This window comes from Apodemus sylvaticus, chromosome 21 (genome assembly GCF_947179515.1).
Source record: "Apodemus sylvaticus chromosome 21, mApoSyl1.1, whole genome shotgun sequence".
Lineage (NCBI taxonomy): Eukaryota > Metazoa > Chordata > Mammalia > Rodentia > Muridae > Apodemus > Apodemus sylvaticus.
This window is the reverse complement of record NC_067492.1, coordinates 47,676,004-47,696,709: the sequence shown is the minus strand read 5'-3', so window position 1 is coordinate 47,696,709 and position 20,706 is coordinate 47,676,004. Positions and strand designations below refer to the sequence as shown.

Below are 20,706 nucleotides of genomic sequence, written 5' to 3'. Positions count from 1 at the left end.
TTCTGTCCCTATGCCATAGGTATAACAGACATTCTATTGAATGAATGAGTAGGTGATTGAATGCATGCATTGCACAAGAAAATCATATTTTGTTGCCAAAACACTAATGAAAAGCTAAGCTAAATTTTCACTTCAGGTTATGTAGAGGTTTTGTGTCAAGTTATGTATTTGGTTGGTTGGTAGGTTTGGTTTTTGGAAAGAGGGTTTCTCTGTGTAGCCCTGGTCTACCTTGGAACTTTCTGTTCCTGACTCTCACCTGGGGACCTGACCTTGAACTCGCAGAGATGCAAATACTGCTGCTGGGATTAAAGGCGTGCGCCACCCTCGCCACCTTGCCCAGCAAGCCAGGTGTTTGATCAAGATAAGGATCTTGCAAATGACATTATTGAGGAACTTTGTAGAGTCTTTGAAAATGATAGTTTACCAGGTGGGCGGCTGTGGAGCAGATCTTTAATCCCATCATTTGAGAGACAGAGGCAGGCAGATCTCTTGAGTTTGAGGCCAGCCTGGTCTACATTGGAGTTCCAGGACAGCAAAGCCTACACAAAGCAATCCTGTTTCAAAAAGTACCTCTTGTTTTTTGTTTGTTGATTTTGATACTGAAGGTGCCAAACTATTACCAAATATTTAGGCCCACAACCCAACACCTCAGTTTCAATGTAGGAAACAGAAATTGATAATGGGAAAAAAATCTTTATTGTGTTTGGCCAAACAAGACAGAAAGGACTAGATTTCTCTCTGCTGTGCCCATAGAAGTGCCTACATTTACAAAAACCCAAGAAATAAAGGACAGAAAAAAATAGATTTAACTGTGCGACAGTTTAATGCGTGCTTTTCTCCAGGTAGAGAGACTCGCGCTCACAGCCCCACTGTCTCCATTCTCAGCATGGAGGGATTATTGTAGTTTTAGAAATTATACTGCTACAAAGCAACATATCAGAGTCTGTTAAGTGTTGAACATTTTTAAAGACCTAAAGTCTAGTGTCTGTCTCCTAAAGAGATTGAAGATGAAAAGCCAGACAGCTTGCTAGTGCGGGCCAACAGGAAGGAAAGCCCAGTTATGGCTCTTGAGTTCAAGGCCTTTCTGGGCTATACACTGGGACCCTGCCAAAGGATAAGTATCTAGATAAATAAACAAACCCCTGTGGTGATAGGAAGATAACCTTGCACGTCTTCAGCACCCTCGGGGCTGGGAACAAAGTCCTGATGGAATGGCCGACAGTTGGCTCACTCTGCTACACACACACACAACACAAAGCCAGAAACAAACCCATCTTAGTCCATCTGCACTGCTGTAATGAAACACTTGAGATGGGTAACTTTTAAAGGAAAGGCTTATTTCTCATGGTAGTCAAGGCCAGTAAGTTTACCGTAACTTGGGCTGCATCTGCTGCTGGTTCTACCTGCTTCCTCCTCACATGGCAGAGCTGAGAGATAAACCACCTCAACTCCTCCAGCTGTTTTCTGGGTCTTTCCCCATCCCTGATGAGGGACTGTCTTGGCCTAAGTGCCTCTAATGGCCCCGCAGATTAATGCTGTCACAGTGACTGAATTTGGGGGTGGAAGCACACATTCAATTAGTAGGTACACACATAAAAATGTATTTGAATGGTTTGGTTAATTGAAAAGAGGAAGTTCTCACGACTGGCTAATTTTTGGGCCATTGCAGAGTCTAGTAAACCCTCCTCATCTGAAAGGGAAAACTTTGCTGAAAACATTTCTCTGATCTCTTGGGTGAATGCATTTAGTCACATCAGATATGAAGAAGGTGAGCTGAAACCACAAAAAGATTCCATGTATGCAGGGAAAGACAAATTGTTATGGATAAAGATGTCCGATCTGAGTGTCTCTGGTTTATTTTCTTAAACAAACAATGCATCCATTAAGTTCGAATACACCTCTGAATTCTGCATGCAAGTGCTCCTCAAATCTCCTAATGCCCAATACAGGAACAGCTGTGGCGAGAATTAGTTGGTTTAAGCTTTTGGGCCGTTTCCAACTTCGCTATAGCTTACGCCCTGTAGGTCAAGGAAAGAAGTGATGTAATGCATTTAGCTAGGCCACTTTAATTACAAAGGAATGGAAGGGGAGGGGCCACCGACGGTGACAAGTTTAGCGCGTGACTTGATCCAGGGATGCAGGAAACAAAAACATTGCCAACCATTGGCTGGGTCCACCTTGGACCCCTGGCTCTAGAGCCAGGTCTGGAACCTGGGAACACACGTTTCCGGGGCAGGGGTGGCGCTGTCCCGCCGAGCGTCAGCCTTGAATACACACGCCACACGCAGGCTCCGCGAGCAGGGCAGCTTCCTCCCCGCTGGGATGGGCGTGGGGCCCTGCGCTCCGCACACAGTCCCCACCGGGCTCGCGAGAAGCCACCCGCAGTCACCCGGGCTCGCGGCGACTGAGCCGCGCTGTCGTCATTCATTCGCAGTGCCCGGAGCGTCCTTCCAGCTCGCTTCCCCGATGCGCGGTGTCCAAGAGCGGTGATCTCGGGTTCCGCAGCTGGAGATCACGGCGCCCTAGGGGCTCGGATTCCCGCACAAGCTCGCCCTTGAACGAAGCCGCGCCCGGAGACCGAGCCCCGCCGCTTGTTCGCCCCGCTGTGGGCCGGGCCAAGCTGGGAGGCTGTGCGCTTGGCGAGCGCGGCAACGCGGGGAGGATGCTACTTGCTCGGTCCCGATCCCTGTTGTCGTTCCCGGCTGCCCGCTGGGTCTTTGTCGCGGGCCGGGAGCCACGGGCTGCAGCCTGCTGAAGGCCATCGCGGCCCCGCACCCACGGCCGGGCAGGCGCGCGTGTGCCCGGGAGAGCGCGCCAGTGTGCGGGCCTCTTTGTGCGACTGCCCGCGGCCACCGGGACCATGTGGGTGAACCCCGAGGAGGTGCTGCTGGCCAACGCGCTGTGGATCACCGAGAGAGCCAACCCCTACTTCATTCTGCAGAGAAGGAAGGGCCACGGGGGCGACGGGGGCGGCGGCGGCGGATTGGCGGGTAAGAACCGGGCATTGCGGGAGGCTCCGCCCGGGGCCCTGGCTGCAGACACCCGGGACTCCGCCCGGTCTCCGGGGCTGGGCCGCCTGAGGGCCCTGAGTAGGGGCCTGGAAGGTGTCTCGAGTTGTGATTTTATTTTTCCCAGATTAGGAGAGAAACGCCTCTTTCCAGACCCTGTCTGCCGATGGGGGTCTTCGAGGTCTGGATGACCCATAGTGGGTTAAGATGAAACTAGCAATGAGTGAATGGAGAATTATTAAGAATCGAACGCCGGGTGGCATACTCTCCCTCACCACCACCCCCCCCTTTAACATACGGCTGAATGTATTGAGAAGAGAGATAGGAGACGCTTAGCTTAGACTCTGCTGTCTTTATGGACTGCAATTAGATGTAAAATACCCTTTTGTTACCAGGGAAGCAATCTGTTAAGAGGCTGATGTGGTCACTTCCTATGTGACCTATGAGAATGAATAAGGAAAATGGAATTCTTTTGTTGCATGGGTCCGACAGAAAAACAAAGCCAAGTTATTTGGTTCTGGTCATAAAAAGAATTATCTGTATAACTGCATTTTAACTAGTTCAGTTAGTTCTTGAACTCCTTCAACAAGGTGTTACCAAGATTATTAGCAATCTCTTTCTCTTATAACCCGGGTGTTTCCATATTAGAAAGCTCTTGCTTTATTAACTAGCTGTTTTTGCTTAGGGGGAGGTTACAGGTAATACTGACCACTAACGGTGCTAGAGATGGTGGACCTTCCTTCACATTACTAGAATATTTATTATAGCCAAAGTTAGTGGAAGATATAAATAGATGGTTTACTAGGAGAGAGACTGCTGCTGACATCTTCAGCGTTGAGACCCCATTTCCCAGAGTTTAAGGAGTGTTAGGTAAATTGCTCCTAGAGCGGCCCACTGGGTGATAGAGTTCTTGTTGGGGTGCGTAGATAACTGTGATGTTTATAAACTGCTTTCCTCCACATTAAAATTCAGATGTTTTCTGGTCGAGCACATGATTCTATTTGAAATATTTGGCTAGCACAAGCAATGGCTTGTTGGTAACCTGATGTTCTTTACGCCTTCTTTTAAACAGTGATATAGAAAAATCTGTAGAGTTACAGACCTTGTAAAAATCCCGACGAGCGGTCTCAGAATGCTCCAGTTCATTTTGTAGATGGTCTTGAACTGTGTATTTTAATGTGTTACTTACCTTGTAATTTCAGGGATGTGCCTAGGGTAAAAAACGTGAATAAGTAAGTGTGGGGTTTGAACTTCTGTACCGAGCGCTGAGCATTCATCTTTCCCAGTCACTTGCACTCAGGTGTTAAAATTAGGCAGCGGGCTGGGTATCTTTTTTTCTTAATCTTCTTATTGTATTCTGATATTTAGAATGCCAGTTGGGAGTTTGTTGGCATCTCATCTGTCCACTTAGAATCTGTCCCTGAGGACTTAGTCTGCAAAGATATAAATTCTACTTGTCAGATGCTTTTGTAGATGGCCATTTCTGGAACAATTGAAATTATTTTGGAGAGTATGGCTAGCCCTGCCAACAAATGCTGTTTTCCACCAAATGGTGGTAATATATGCCTGGTCTGGTAAATTGCTACTCTCTCAAACATAGCAGCAGCATCTTGGAAGTAGTTAGCTGTACTATGTCTCCAATGTAATAACGTGGGGTTCATTCATTAAACTGTGAAATCATTAACAAGTGTTTATTGGCAGAGTCAGTGTCATAATGCTCGCAGCTTAGTAGAAGACAGATGACAAAAAATAAAAAATCATAAATCCATTTAAAGTTATCAGTGTGCAGGGTACTAGCCAAAAAGCAGAGTTCAGCTTTTACGGAATGACGAGGCTTTACTGAACACGTATGAAGACAGAGGCTGGGTTGGTTATCTGAGTCAGAAAGAAAAGCAGATCAGGAAAGGCTGCCAGTGTATTAGGCCTGAAAGAAACAAAGCAATGGCTTGGGGGGGGGGGGAGGGTGGATGGGGGGAGGACGCTGGCGGCAGGGAGTAGGTGGTCCAGGCAGGAAGACTCTGCCTCCTTCCTGCCTGAAGGAAAGACGGACAAGCTGGTTCCTCTGCCCCTCCCCCAGCAATTCTCCATTGGAGATACTGTGCATGGCTTGGTTTGCTTGCCTTTGTTCTGGTTTTTGGTTTTGTTTTGTTTGTTTTTTGTTTTTTTTTTTTTTGTTTTTTTGGTTTTTCGAGACAGCGTTTCTCTGTGTAGCCCTGGCTGTCCTGGAACTCACTCTGTAGACCAGGCTGGCCTAGAACTCAGAAATCCGCCTGCCTCTGCCTCCCAAGTGCTGGGATTAAAGGCCCAAGCCACCACTGCCTGAACCTTTGTTTTGTTTTTTTGAGACAGGGTTTCTCTGTGTAGCCCTGGCTGTCCTAGAACTCACCCTGTAGACAAAGCTGGCCTTGACCTCAGAGATCTGTCTACTTCTGCTTCCTGAGTGCTGGGATTAAAGGCTTGTGCCTCCGTAGTTATTGATAAAACTTTCGGTGATACATGCATTTGAAATACTTGTTTAAGAAGGTTTAACTGGGGCTAGAGAGATGGCTCAGTGGTTAAGAGCACTGACTGCTCTTCCACAGGTCCTGAGTTCAAATCCCAGCAACCACATGGTGGCTCACAACCATCCATAAGGAGATCTGACTCCCTCTTCTGGAATGATTGAAGATAGCTACAGTGTACCTACATATAATAAATAAAATAAATCTTTTAAAAAGAAGTTTTGAGGGCAGTGGTGCGCCTGTAATCCCAGCACTCTGGGAGGCAGAGTCAGGCAGATTTCTGAGTTCGAGGCCAGCCTGGTCTACAGAGTGAATTCCAGGACAGCCTGGGCTACACAGAGAAATCCTGTCTCAAAAAAAAAAAAAATCCAAAAAACAAAAACAAAAAAAAGTTTTAACTGAAAAATTTAAAGTATTTTTAATTAAAATTGCACAATAAAAAAGGTGCAGAATACAGGAATTTACCAGAAAGTGAATACTTTGCAAACCAACACCAGGACAAAAAGAGGAACTATTGCCAACACCCCACAGAGCTGAGCCTGTCCCTAAAGCTGAAAGCTCTCTCATGCTTTTTGGTCAACACATTTTGCTTTTCTTTTTTGTTGTTGTTGTTGTTGTTGTTTTGTTGTTGTTGTTTGTTTGTTTGTTTGTTTGTTTGTTTCAACAAAGAGCACAGACCTAAGCCATGATATTTTAATCTCTCACATTTTCCATTTTTTGTTTGTTTTTGAGAAAGGGACGAAATGGAACCATAGATTGTTCTCTGTGTTGTTCGGTGATATTCGTAAAATCTGTCGCTTGTGGCTGTCTGCTTCGTGTACTGTGTAAGACCCTTTATGAACGAGCCGGACTCGGTCATAGGCTGCTTTTTTCTGTTGTGCTGCTGGCGGACCCTTGGTGGCTCGGCTCACGGGGCCTGGGAATGCTGACTCTGCAGCTTGAGGGAGCCAGTGGCCCGCATTCCCTCTGGGTTTCAGTGACACTGAGTGGAGGAACTGAGTGTCATCCACTGATGAAGTAGATGACATTCTCACGGACCCGTTGGCCATTTTGAAACACTTTGTGACATGGTTGCTGTAATATTTAGCCGTTTTCAACTCAGTTGCTTTGTCCTTTTCTTACTGACATGTAGAGACTTTTAAAAGTTCTAGAGGTGAGTGTGTTTTAAGTACGGTGGAATCTTCATTTTCTTTGCTTTTTCAGTTCCTTCGTGAAAACAGGTTTTTCATTTTAACATCCAAATCCTTTTATAGATGCCTCTTTACTTGTGTTAAGGCTTCCGTGTTGGCCAGTAACTTATCTCTTTCCCTGCTAGAGGGCAAAACGCAAGCATAATCTTAATAAATCATAATAATTAATCATAATCATAATTAATCATAATCATAATCTTCCATAAACTCTGCCGCTTTAGCTTCCAAGTTTACGTCTGACATTCACTGGGACTTAATTTTTGCACATCACATGATGTGGAAGGCGAATTTTACTTAGGAAGTGTGTGTGTACATGTTTAATCTGGCACAATTCACCAGAAACTCACCGCACTCTCACTGCCCCGCGGTCTGCGTTTAGCACAAAGCAAGAGTCCACATGTGTGCGTCTTTTCAGGGCTTCGTCCTCTGTGTTAGTAAATTTCCTACTAACACCACACTGTATTTCTAGAGGTAGACTGAGCGGAGCTTGTTCTTTAGGAACTTATTGTCCATTCTTTGACTGATTATATTTTAGAATTAGTTTAAATTTACCACAGGGAAAAAATAGTTCTCTCCACTGGAGGGAAATGCTTCCTGCAAAAGCATGGAACCTACGGCCTAGCGAGCCATTTCTGGTTTCCATTTGGTCAGGTTTAGTATCTTCAGTGATCAAGTATGTCATAGCTTAACTTCTTTTAGAATTGAAGTCTGGCTGGGGTGGCGCACGCCTTTAATGCCAGCCTTGAATCCCAGCACTTGGAAGGCAGAGGCAGGCAGATCTGAGTTCAAGGCCGGGCAGGGCTGTTACACAGAGAAATCCTGTCGAAAGAAAGGAAGAAAGAAAGAAAGAAAGAAAGGAAGGAAGGAAGGAAGGAAGGAAGGAAGGAAGGAAGGAAGGAAGGAAAGAAAACCATAAATAAACAATTAAATAAGAAAGACAAAAAATCAAAAATAAAGTTGAATTCTGTAACCGCAGAGAGCTTGTCCGCGCGCCCGCTGTAGGCACAGCTTTGACTCCTCCTCCCTCACATTTCTATCTCGAGCCGTGAGGTGGCCTTATGTTAGCAGATGTGTGTGTCACTGCAGCAAGCTCTCAGCAAGTTGAGTTGAGTTCTTCACTCATTTTGAAAAACTCACCTGTGTCTTCTGACTTGCCTAACTCTTCGTTATGACAGTTATAAGGATTCATTTTGTTAATGCCTATGTTACCTTTTGAAATTTTACTTTCTTAATATTTATTGTGTGTGTGTGTGTGTCTGTTTGTCTGTCTCTCTCTGTCTCTGTGTCTGTCTGTCTGTGTCTGTCTCTCTGTGTCTGTCTGTCTGTCTGTCTCTCTCTCTGTCTGTCTCACTCCCTCTCTCTGTGTGTGTCTGTCTGTCTCTCTCTGTCTCTCTGTGTCTGTCTGTCTGTCTCTGTCTCTCTGTGTCTGTCTGTCTGTCTGTCTGTCTGTCTGTCTGGGCCCGGGGTGGGGTGGTGGAGAATACATGCCACAGTGCATATGTAGAGCTCAGAGGAGAACTGGAGACGAGACCCAGGTTGTCAGGCTTGAATGACAAGTGCTTTATCCACTGAGCCATCTCAGTGGCCCTGGTTTTAACTTTTTATTGGGGTTCTTGAACTTGAGATCCTCCCACTCAGCCCCGGGTACTGGCATTATGGGTCTGAGCCCTGCATCTGGCTTAATAGGCATGCTTTTTCTTTTAATCGTGTGTGTGTGTGTGTGTGTGTGTGTCTGTGTGTCTGTGTGTGTGTCTGTGTGCGTCTGTGTGTGTCTGTGTGTCTGTCTGTCTGTGTGTGTCTGTGTGTGTCTGTGTGTGTGTGTCTGTGTGTGTCTGTGTGTGTGTCTGTGTGTGTGTGTGCGCGTCTGTGTGTGTGTGTGTCTGTGTATGTTTTGTATCCTAGGAAATATATTATCTTAGGATTCTTCTTTGCGCCCCCAGTCCTCAGATTTTTAGAACTCATTTTAATTACTATATTTTCATCCCAAGAGTGTATAGTCACTGTTATTTAAAAACAATTTTATCTTAGATTTATTTTATGTTTATGGGTGCTTTGTCTGCATGCATTTATGTGTACTGCATGTGTGCCCAGTGCCCACAAGGTCAGAAGAGGGCATCGGACTTCCTGGAACTGGAGTTAAACCATTTTTACACATTCACTTATATTCACCCACATAGAGCGTTTGTTTGTTTAATGTTCTTCTGTCTTTGATCTTTATTCTAAAATCATTTCTCCTGCCCTCTCTGGGAGCAAGCTCGTGGGGCTGTCCTAGTCCACAGGCAGGCTTCTCAGTGCACTCTGCACGCTGTTCCTTGTCTTCTGAGTGAGCTGTTTCTCCTGAAGAGCCGGCCGACTGTCCCTCAGACTCTGTCCCTCTGGTGTCCCTATGGCGCGGGTTCACCACCTGACTACAGTTTGTTTTTGACTTTGCTTTTCTTCTTTTGTTTTTCTATAATCAAGATAAGTGTGTGTGTGTGTGTGGGGGGGGGTGTTTCTTGTTTAAAAAAAAGCACCTCCCTTTGGGCATAGTATAATTAATTTCTTTATATATTCTTTATATACTGTTTGTCTGTCCATCCAACACCCCTCCCCCTCTGTCTGTGTTGTGTGTATCTCCCATTTCTCCTCTCTCTTTGCCACTCAGATTGATGTACGTCTGACCTTTTTTGTTTGTTTGTTTGTTTTGTTTTTGTTGTTTTTGTTTTTTGTTTTTCCAGACAGGATTTCTCTGTGTAGCCCTGGCCGTCCTGGAACTCACTCTGTAGACCAGGCTGGCCTTGAACTCAGAAATCTGCCTGCCTCTGCCTCCCAAGTGCTGGGATTAAAGGCGTGCGCCTTTAAAGGCCTCCTCTGCCTCGGCCGCTGCCGCCCAGCTTGTAGGAGTGTTTTGCCTGTATGTATGTGCATCACATGCATGCAGTGCCTGCAGAGAGCAGAAGAGGGCGCCAGAGCCCATGAAACTAGAGTTACAAATGGTTGGGAGACACTGGGTGCTGGGTACTGGAAACGGAGTCCTGGTCATTTTGTTTATGAAAGAATTTTGTTGTTGCTGCTGTTGTTACAAATCAAAGTTACTTTAAATTTAGATGTTGATAACAATTTGAAGCCTGGCGTCCATGTGGGTGATTTTGTTGGCTGCTGCCGCTGTTAGGTTGTGTGATCCTAACACCTTAGTCATTTCCAGAGTGATCAGGAATCGTCTCCCTCCTTTCTTGGTAATGACTCTTGTGTCTGTCTGCCCATCTGCCCATAGTTCTATTAAAACTGGGCACTAGCACCGCTGAACCTGACCTGCCAAAGAACGTTGTGTTTTTTGTTGTCCACACGACCCCGCGCCATGGCCCCCATACATAGTTCACCCACCAGACTTTCTTTATTTTTTTATGTTTTGTGTCTTGTTTTGTTGTTTTGTTTTTCCAGACAGGTCTCTTTGTAGCCCTGGCTGTCTTAGAATCTGCTCTGTAGATCAGACTGGCCTCAAACTCAGAGATCTGCCTGCCTCTGCCTCTCAAGTAGAGTGCTGGGATTAAAGGTGTGGGCCACCACTGCCCATACTTTTCCTTACTTTTCCTTGGGTGATGTAATTGGTCTCTAAAGGTTTGGCTATTTTAAGGTGCATTTTGTCCAGTTTGTATGGTTCTTCTCAGGACTGGCTATTGGTACAAATTACCTTGTGTCACATATGCACCAGACACCTACCCTTCACTTTCTAGAAAAGGAAACTAGGGCTCAGAGAGGCTGAGAGGCTTGCTCTCAACCCCACAGCTAATAGTGGAGGCTGTGAGTTTATATTTATTTTAAAGTCATGGCAAGACTAATGCATATGGTATATGCTAATCTCATTTCCATGTTACAACTGAGAATCTAAAGACTGTTCTGGGCTTTTCTAGGGGAAAAAAAGGATTTAAAGCTTCCCCTGTACCTTTAGGAGCTTAGATTACAGGTGAGTTAGGATTAACAACTTCATGCTGGTGGATATCACCAGAGAGATGGCAGGTTGTCATTGCCCAAAAACCGAAGTGTGATTCCTGCTCCTGTGAGAAATGTGATTGTAGGTAAAGTTGCCATTTTAAAGAACATAGCAATTCATTGTTTTTTTCTTAAACATGCAAACATTCATATAGTATGTGCACAATACTATTCACATATATGCGTACATTTATATGTGTATATATCAGTTCAATTATGTGTTAAGTCCTAATGGAGCTTAATGATTTCGTGACTTCTGTAGGAAATAGTCCCTGGCTATGTGACACTTGGCTCATAAAAATTTCGTGCCAAGTAGGTGCTGCTAGAGACAGCGTGTGGCCCGACCATGTTTCCTTTGCTTAGTCTGTAATCTTTTCTCGCTGCTGTTCTCAACGCAGTCACCATATGCATCTGCCTCAGACAGTCAGTGTGAACGCATGTGTGCAATTTGCAGAGGATTTGACAGGATTTTTGACATCACTTAGGTACTTTTGAAGTTACCTAAAAAAACTAGTCAAGAGACAAGCTGCTGACAGCTTCCCTGTCGATCTATGAGGAATCTGAGAGGCTGACAGACTCCCTGCCCCAGAACACTGCATGCTCTGTCCAGCCTGGCTGGCACAGACAGGACCCACTGTAAAGAGGTCAGGCTTCCCACATATGTATACATGTCAGGGATTTGGAGCTAGGAGGTTCAGCGAGGGCCCGATCTAAGTCTCCGGTGAAGTAGATAGGCTCTTGTACTCTACAGCAAAGAAATGGACCCCAGACACAGAAATAGAAACAGGTATTAGTAAAGGAAAGGCTTTCCTGGGAATGGATGGACGGGTGAGTGAGGGACCCCCGGGCGCTGTGCCCCGAGGTGCCCAGTCCTTACTCGCCATTGACGACCGCCGCTCCCACATTCTGCTGGCGGGTTTCTCTGGTGCAAGCTCTGACTGCAACATGAAGCCGGGAGAAGGAAGGCCTTGCAGTCGTTCTCTGCTGGCTGGCCTGAGCACGCGCCTGGCCTGAGCACGCGCCTGGCCTGAGCACGCGCCTGGCCTGAGCACGCGCCTGGCCTGAGCACGCGCCTTCTGTCTCCTGACACCTTCCAGTCTTTCTCTCCCGCCGCCTTTCTTCAGATGTTCATCTTGGCACAGTTTTCCTCACTCGCTTGTTTTTTATTTTTATTTGTTTTTGTCACATTTTCTTTATGAAGCAGACATGTTTCTCTCGCTGAGGCTAATGTGCTTTGCAAAGTTTCTCTTCCTGTTTAGATTGTGCTTGTTTGTTTGTCTGCCATGCAGCTAACTCGCCTTTTAAAACTTGCTTCAAAGAGTCTCAGGGACATTATAAGGAAGTATAAAAAGCATCCCTAGCTGTGTGTGCCCCAGCTTCATGTGCACAGCTGTGTGTGTGTCCAGCTGTATATGCACAGCTGTGTGTGCCCCAGCTGCATGTGCACAGCTGTGAGGTAGATGGGGGTGGAGGGGGAGAGGCAGATGGGGGTGAAAGGGGAGAGGAAGATGGGGTGGAGGGGGAGAGGCAGATGGGGTGGAGGGGGAGAGACAGATGGGGTGGAGGGGGAGAGGCAGATGGGGGTGGAGGGGGAGAGGAAGATGGGGGTGGAGGGGTAGAGGCAGATGGGGGTGGAGGGGGAGAGGAAGATGGGGTGGAGGGGGAGAGGCAGATGGGGGGTGTTCTCTTAAAGCATCCTGTCTCTCCGTGGACAGTAAGACAGTTAGGTCAGATCTCCAGGCTCTGCAGAGAAGAGAAATGACGATGTAGACCCTCAGACATCCATGTTTCTAACTAGATTCCACTCCCTCTGCTTTCACTTCTCTTTCTTACCTCCCCCCACCCCCAGTCTACCTCCCCTCTCCGCCTTCTCTGCACACCTCAGCGGCTCTGTCAGTCCACAGTCCTCAGCGGCTCTCCTCATTCCCTCCCCGTCTCCCTCCTTTTCACAGGAACAACCAACCCCCTCGGATACCGATGACCTAGGGGGCGGCCTGGGTGGAAGACAGAGGCCCTCGAATCCTCATCTCCTCCCCTGTCTCTCACTGTAGCCGAAGCAGGGGGCTCTGGAAGTTGTTACTAGACTTTCGCCTTTCCTGTCCGGCTTGTGTCCTGCAGCACACAGAGGACACCCAGTCACTTCCTACAGTGGCCCTCCTCCGATGCCCCAACCTCTGACTTAAATGGCATTTCAGTTTTCCCTTAGGTCTTCTTCCTGAGCTTACATCACTGGGTGTCTGAGCTACGGGATCCATCCAGCGGATCTGCTCGTGGCCCAGTGTCTCCTTGATCAGTTGAATCAGAGGCACGGACCACAGGAACCAGACCGTTTACACAAGGGAGAGAGAACCTCAGGCTGCCTCAGATGAGAGAAAGATGTCTCCCAGGCGGGCAGGGTTTTCCAATGTCACTGCATGTGGGCATGAGCCCTGTCATCCTCTGTCATGGTTCTTCATGTATGCCATACCTCATATCCTGGTACATCCTCTGCCTGTGGTGTAATCCTTACTATTATGATGTGGTGAAGGCTAGCCCAGTGCGTAAGTGGCAGTCTATGTGTGTATGTGCTTCTTATTGTGAAGGAGTGGCTAACATTGTCTTACAGCAAGCTGAGTTAATTTAATGTCATGGTAGATTTACAGAGAGGCTGCCCAACTTCAAAGCCATTGTTAGATTAATCCTTTGCTGGGACCATGACTTCCGTTTGCCGTTTTCTCTTTGCTCTTCGCTGTTCCTCTTTCCCATTGGGCTTGGTGACCGCATAGCTTTGAAGACAGCTTTGAGTTGTTTTATGTCTCTCTGCCTCTGTCCTCGGTGACCCCGTTTGTTTGAAGCTGAGTTAATTCTCAGAGCCACCGGGCTCTCTTAAATCTCCACCACAGCCTGTGCTGAGAAACTTCCATTTGGGTGAAATCAACTCTCGTGATTTTGATTTGGGAGCACGGTCAGGTGAATAGTCCTTGGAGTGCCGCCAGCCTGGGAAATGTAAACCGTCCTTTCTCGGTCGGTCATTCTTCTGAGACTCGCTGGGCTGTGTCTGCTTGACTGCAGGTCAAACGCAGCTCAAGGACTGAGCTCTGTTTACACTTCAGACCAGAAAGGTGAGCTCCACTTATCTGGCTCTGCTCCACCCACCCACAGTCGGTGATGTGATGATTAGTGACATTAAAACGTAAGCCCAGCCTGGCAGTGGTGGCACAGGTCTGTAATCCCAGCACTTGGGAGGCAGAGGCAGGCGATTTCTGAGTTTGAGGCCAGCCTGGTCTACAGAGTGAGTTCCAGGACAGCCAGGGCTACACAGAGAAACCCTGTCTCGAAAAAAACCCAAAAAATTAAAAACAAAAAACAAAAACTTAAGGCCAGGCTTGTTCTGAATTTGTGTAATATTCATATTGCATTTGGTATATGTAGTGTCTGTGAGTATGTGTTTGTGTGTGTTTGTGTTTGTACACTCATGAGCACACGTGTCACCATACACATTTGGCAATCAGAGGATGACTTGAGGAAATCTGTTCTCTCCTTCCACCTTGAAGACCCTGGGGAGTGAACTTTTCGGTCAGAGCCTTTACCCACTGAACCATCTCGTCTGGACCCCTCCAGCCTCAGCCTTCTGAGCACTAGAATTATAGGAAGCATTATCACACCTGACCTCAGCACTTCCTAATAAAAGAAATTGTATAAATTTCAATAATTGAAAATTTCGAACCTCTACTAATCTAGTAGCAAAGGTAATCTTTTGTTTTGTTTTTGTTTGTTTGGTTTTTTTTTTTTTTTGTTTTTTTTTGGGATTTGCTTTTTTTGAGACAGGGTTTCTTTGTATAGCCCTGGATGTCCTGGAACTAACTCTGTAGACCAGGCTGGCCTTGAACTCAGAAATCTGCCTGCCTCTGCCTCCCAAGTGCTGGGATTACAGGCATGTGCCACCATGCCCGGCCCAAAGGTAATCTTTAATAAAAAACATTTTATTATATTAACTGGTTATTATTTATTATTAACCAATGAATTATATATTTATATTATTATAAAACATTTAGATGAATTTTTGTTTTTTATATATTATTCATGTTATATCTTTATATTATACATTTTATATATTATATTACATTATTTATTATTAGTATTTATTGTCTCTATACATAAATATATAAAATATTTTTATTTATATTATTCATATTACCTATGTATATAATTATATTAAATATATTACATTTACAAATATTATTCATTATTATAAATTAGTAGACTTACTTGTGGACTCTGTGACTAAAATATAAGGGGAAAATCTTGAGTTCACTTCAGTCGGACACTCTACATTTTAACACATTTACTTACCTGTGGATTGTACAATGAAAAATGTAGAACACATTATTTCTAGAAGCATCTTTGCAATAAATCTTCACGACAACACCAGGCGGTGGTGACACACGCCTGTAATCCCAGCACTCTGGGAGACAGAGGCAGGCAGATATCTGAGTTTGAGGCCAGCCTGGTCTACAGAGTGAGTTCCAGGACAGCCAGGGCTACACAGAGAAACCCTGTCTCAAAAAAACAAATCCAGAAAACAAAACAAACAAAAAAAATCTTCACATCTAAGTCATCTAAAGCTAAATTTTAACACACTGTTACTGTAGCTGTTTTCATTAGTATGTTTGTTTGTATTACTATTTTTTAGCTACAGTTACAGAAGCTTAAGAGAGGAGGATATAACAGTTACAGAAGTCCTGTGGTTCAGGCTTTCCTCTGAGGTCTTTCCATACATCCACCAATTTCATTTTGTAACAGCCCAGTAGGTTGGATATTCCTTCTGTGACCAGTAAGGAAGCTAAGTGCTCAGAAAACATATGTGCTAGCATGCCTTGAGTCGTGTTCTTAGCTTTGGCTGGCATTAGAAGGGAAGAGAGTAAATGGGGTGAAGATCAGGGGAGGGGGCTCAGGAGCCTGGGAAAGCCAGCAAGGGGCTAAGTCAGTTCAGGTCTCCGAGGTGAAGTCTTGAGCACCAGATTAGGAGGCTGGTTAAGAGGCCGCGCCTTCCCCTGCACAGTTGCTGTTGGCCAGTGACCGTCTGTGAGTTAGCTCTCTGTGACCTGTGTGGCTCACAGTACAGCCTGTGCTTAAGGCCCATATTCCCTCCTTACATTTTTTGGAGGTCAGTCCTCTGGGGAAAGATCACCCTGGCGAGTCTGTGTTTGCAACCAGACTACCTCCAGCTTCTCAAGTAGGGCTGCACTGGAACCTGTCATCCTAGGAGGACATGCAACTTGCCCTCTGGCCTCTAGGTGGGCCACCTTCCCCTCCCTGCTCCCTAGCTAAACCCATTTTCCTCTTTCCTCAGCCCACTTGACAGAAGGTCCTGAGGCATTCCCATAGGGTGTCATGCTGTTTTGTCTTTGTAATCAACCTACAGACCATTCTTCTCAGACCGTTCTTCTCAGACCATTCTTCTCAGACCGTTCTTCTCAGACCATTCTTCTCAGACCGTTCTTCTCAGACCGTTCTTCTCAGACCGTTCTTCTCAGACCGTTCTTCTCAGACCGTTCTTCTCAGACCGTTCTTCTCAGACCGTTCTTCTCAGACCGTTCTTCTCAGACCGTTCTTCTCAGACCATTCTTCTCAGACCATTCTTCTCAGAGCTCTGTAATCTGGTCACTGTCATCTCACTTGCAGAGTGGGTGTTTGCCCACATGAGCTGCCCGTGACATCATCACATTTCAGGACCTCGGTCTGCATGCTTCCTGGACATATTTATAATGGCTTGTGATCCTTTCCCCTTTCTTAGTGCCAATAAAAACATGGGTTGAAGTTACAGGAGGTTGTGAGCCACCTTAGGTGGGGGCTAGGAGTTGAACTTGAAGCTATGAAGTATATAGCAAGAGTCCTTAACTGCTGTGAGGAGGGGCATGCCTGGCTGTTGCCAGGTAATTGTGGGGCGGAGCTCAGACAGAACCCTAACAAAAGCACTGGCTCTGATGGTAAATGACCTGGCCTTTGTTCTTAATCTCCACAAAGCAGAGTGACTATTGGGTCTGTCTTTGTAGACAGTATAAAGCCTCATCTCTAAGTCACACATAGAAGTAAACAGAAAGTACAGACAGTTCCAGGCACCTAGTAGACATACCGTGTTCCTTGGGATTCTGAGTGCCTTGTCAAGTCTAGAAATAGAGAGAAAGTCACCAGCTGTAACCTGGAGACTTTGTCTCGCCTGCACAGGTGTAGGCAGGACAATGTGGCTTTAGGAAAATAAGTGTGGAACGCAGGCAGTAGGAAGTCACTACTGCTCAGACTCTTCATAAGGCGGTTTCTGAATTGAATAAGCATCACTTCAGTTCAGTCCTCCCCAGAAAATGCTCTGCCCCCCACCCCCCAGAGAATTTTCTGCAAAGATTTATTTTTCCTGGTCAGGTTTGGTCTTGACAGCCAATAATTAAAGGAAAGATTAATACCTGGATGTTATTAACTCCTGGCATTTAAAAATCAAATAATTGTTTGAAGGAGAACAAGTGGGAGGAGGGAAGATTAGGAGAGGAGAGGGGGTGCTTTGTAAACATCAGTTTGATAAAATGTGAAATGCTTAGGAATATTCTTTTTTTATTGCACAGCAAGACTTCTGTCCTCAGATGTTTTGAATGACCACATGAGCTTTAATTATCCTCCCCATAGGTAAATGTTTAACTTTTGACTACAGAAGTGTGCTTCTATTATGAGCATTGTTTTAAGTCTCTAAGAATGTGAGTTGCTAAGTAAAAACTGCTATGTGAGGAGACAATGGGGACTGATAAGGACCAGGGTAAACTGGGAGTCTGTGTCCAGAGGAGGCCATTCACACCAGCAATGGGACAGTGCCGCCATGATGCATACAGTCGATTATAATCTACAGCGCTGGCTGGATGAGGTTTTCACTGGTATAGCATAGCTGATGGTACTACACTAAGTCCTGATTTTATTTCAGCTAATTAAGTAAGGCCTTAATGAGAACAGAAAAGGCTTTATTTAGGACTGGAGGAGCACAAGTGAACAGGAAGTGTCCTAATTGGTAAAGGTGTCCTGATTTCTCCAAAGTCTTACAGTAGGCCAAGATACCGTAGTGTCTTACTACTCGGGGATGACATAGCCTCCAATACAAGCATGTCTGCGACTGTACAAAGATAGCTGTTAGCATCAGCTTTCTCTCCAAAGAACACCTGTGATGGGTCTTTGACAAGGGCAGGCGGTACCCATGAAGACTTGTGTCCCGGAAGTCAGCTGCAAATATTAAGGTCGAATCTCTCCGTCCTAATCCCATTTCCCTCTAATAACTCAAAGCCCATTACATCATATACATTATTCATATGCTTATCAGGGTTCTGCTGAAATTATAGTTTCTGCTGGCATTGCTTCAGGGGACAGCAGTCTGGTGATTATGGCTTTGGAGTTGCAGCCTGAGCAAGTCCTGCCCTGGGCTTACAGAAAGGCCTCCTTGCTGAATTGTGCCAGCAGGCAGTGCAACACCAAGAGGCTCCTGCAGTAGGTGTCACTGCCACCTGCCGACTGTCCAGGCCGCATTATGAATGCATACAGGGCTCAGAGGTGTGAACCGGCTTAGTGCTGGAGGGAAAAGTTGAGTGTCCCAGCTTCTGGGCTCCTCATTTGACAAATGACAATTCAACAGGGCCTATACATTGGAGCTATTTTACATACACAAATGGAAGGTGCTTGCAACCTGCTCCTGACTGTGAGCAGTTACGGAGAAAGAACAGGAGTAGGAAGCACAGTCCCAGCTCTCTCAGATAATTGTTGTGTCCCTTATCCCTTAGAAGGGAGAGCCAGGAGCAGGGCTAGTGAACTCCCCCTGGAGGGTCCTGTGAGCCAGGTATGTTGGGATCCGGAGAGGAGGATCTGGGGAAATCTGACTGAGGCCAGGCTCTGCCAGCTCCGGCTGTTGGCTATGGGTAGAGGTGAAAGGAATAACCCTGTCTGTAGGGATTTTTGTGATCCCCAAGTTGCGGGTCAGAGTGCTCTGAAGGACTCCAGAGGGGTTTTGTGCTTTCAGGTGTGTGTATTCTTGTCACTGTGTGACTGCACAGGATTTTAGCCAAGTGTTCATTCAGCAGGAGAGGCGGCAGCTTGCAATGACCGTTATCCCTGTGTGGTACGGGATGGAACAGAGTCTGTGGTGTACTCTGCTGATTGTACTGTGAGCCTAGAAAATCTACCCAGTCTCTATCCACCTTGTTCTCCCTCCTTAGGATCCACAGAGCCTCAATACTAATGCAAAGGGCTCCATGACCCCGGGAACTCTGTGTTTAATCAGAGAGGTGGGGGAAGGAGAGAGAGCACATGAGCACAGATCCCAGAATAAAAGGCAGACATCATTTAAGTTGAATTCATCAGTGATAAGCCTGCGCTGTTGGACTGGTTGCTTAGAATAGGGGCTCCAAGCAGGCCCTGCGCAGACCCCAGTATTTCATAGGAAGGTCTGGTCTGTCTTCACTGATCCTGGTTGGGACAGGGGAGTATCTGTGACTCATGGCTGTTTTCTCTGGTGTTTAGATATCCCCATGCCCTGTTTTGTGCATTGCGGCTTTGTTGTATATATGTCAAGCTGCCTTTGGAAGTTTAAAGTGGTACTCACTCCATTTGTCTTGCTTGAAGGTGAATGGCTTTTTCTTGGTCGGGTACCTTTGACCTCAAGAGTCTCCATCCACACAGGTAGGTCAGCAGGCTATATAAGTAGAGGCCTCAGGCCTCAGTGCAGACCATGAGAAGAGACTGCTTAGCATGGTTCCAGGGTTAGCAATTGTATCAGTCAAAGTTTATCAGTGTCTTGAGTGAGAGCAGGTAAAGCTCTGTGAGGTCCTGGAGAGGAAAAAAATGAGGGTTGCTAAGGCCTGCAGTTCAGTGTCCCCCAAAGAAAGGCCTATGTGCTAAGGGTCTCCTCGCCAGCCCGTGGTGCTGGGTTTAAAGAAGTGGGACCTACCATGCTCCTGTGAGTACAGCTCTCTAGCTTTAGTAAATAATTCAAATTAAAACCATTGGTTCACCTCACACCGAGACCAACAAACTAAACAAAATACCAAGAGTAACTAACAGACTTAAAAATAGAAGGAGGTTTATTTGGGAAGAAAATCAGCGGGTAAAGGAAAGAAACGTGAACCAGTAAAGAGCAAAGGGGGTAAATATGATCAAAGTTCGTCACATGCATGTTTAATTGATGTGCTAATAATGATCTTCAGAAAAGAAGTAGAAGGAAGTGAAGGACGTTAGGCCATTGGAGGCGCGCCCTTGGAAGGGTTTCCTGGGATCTGGTACACATGCAGTCTCTTCCCCACACCTCTCTGTCTATCTCTCTCTATCTCTCGGTCTCTCGGTCTCTCTGTCTCTGTCTCTGTCTGTCTTCCCCACCTCCTTTCTTGCCAAGGTGGGCTGTGTCCCCCCAAGTTCAAAGGCACCTCGGATGAGCAAACAGACCGAACATCTCCAGCTGTGACCCAAAATCAACCCTCCCTCCTTAGAAGCCGACTTCCCAGGTGTTTTCTCAGAATCTCATTTTCCAGGTGTTTTGTCTTAGAAATGGAAAACTAACTAGCCCATGGGTTAAGCGGTTTTTCTGCTTAGTTTCTGTAATCCATTTGTGGGTAAGCACCTCTGCCATTTCCTAACACTTCTGGCCTTGGGCCCATGGAGACTGCAGCAGAGTGTCTGGTACCCTGGTCATGGGGTCCCTTCAAGCACACACAACGCTTGCTCAGCCCACTGACTGCAGAGCCACAGAGAATCTTTAGAGGGAGGCGGTACTTTTGCATCAGTATTCTTTATTCTGTTTTGAAAACCAAGAGGAGATTATCTCTAGTGTTAGCCACCTCTTCCCTACATTGTTTCTAGAACTTTGCACTGTGAAGCTCAGTGAGTCCCTTTATTCTGTTGTTAGGTGAACATTTAAATGTCAGCAGTGAGACAGAGTAACCAATTAATGGCTGCTATGTAGCCATGGTGATGAGGTTTACACAGTAGGTAAAATCCCAAAACAGGAAGAATTAAGAACAGGAAAGGAACTGAATCCCT

General features: G+C 46.1%; 1 protein-coding gene across 1 annotated transcript in view; it reads left to right on the top strand.

The window, feature by feature from the left end:
• The first annotated feature begins 2,129 nt into the window (after positions 1-2,129).
• Positions 2,130-20,706, top strand: part of Tbc1d9 (TBC1 domain family member 9) — a 92,436-nt gene continuing 73,859 nt past the window's right edge. The window contains exon 1 of the mRNA XM_052166350.1: positions 2,130-2,990. Within this exon, the coding sequence (XP_052022310.1) occupies positions 2,861-2,990 (130 nt within the window). The 5' untranslated portion in view covers positions 2,130-2,860. The remainder of the gene's footprint in view (positions 2,991-20,706) is intronic.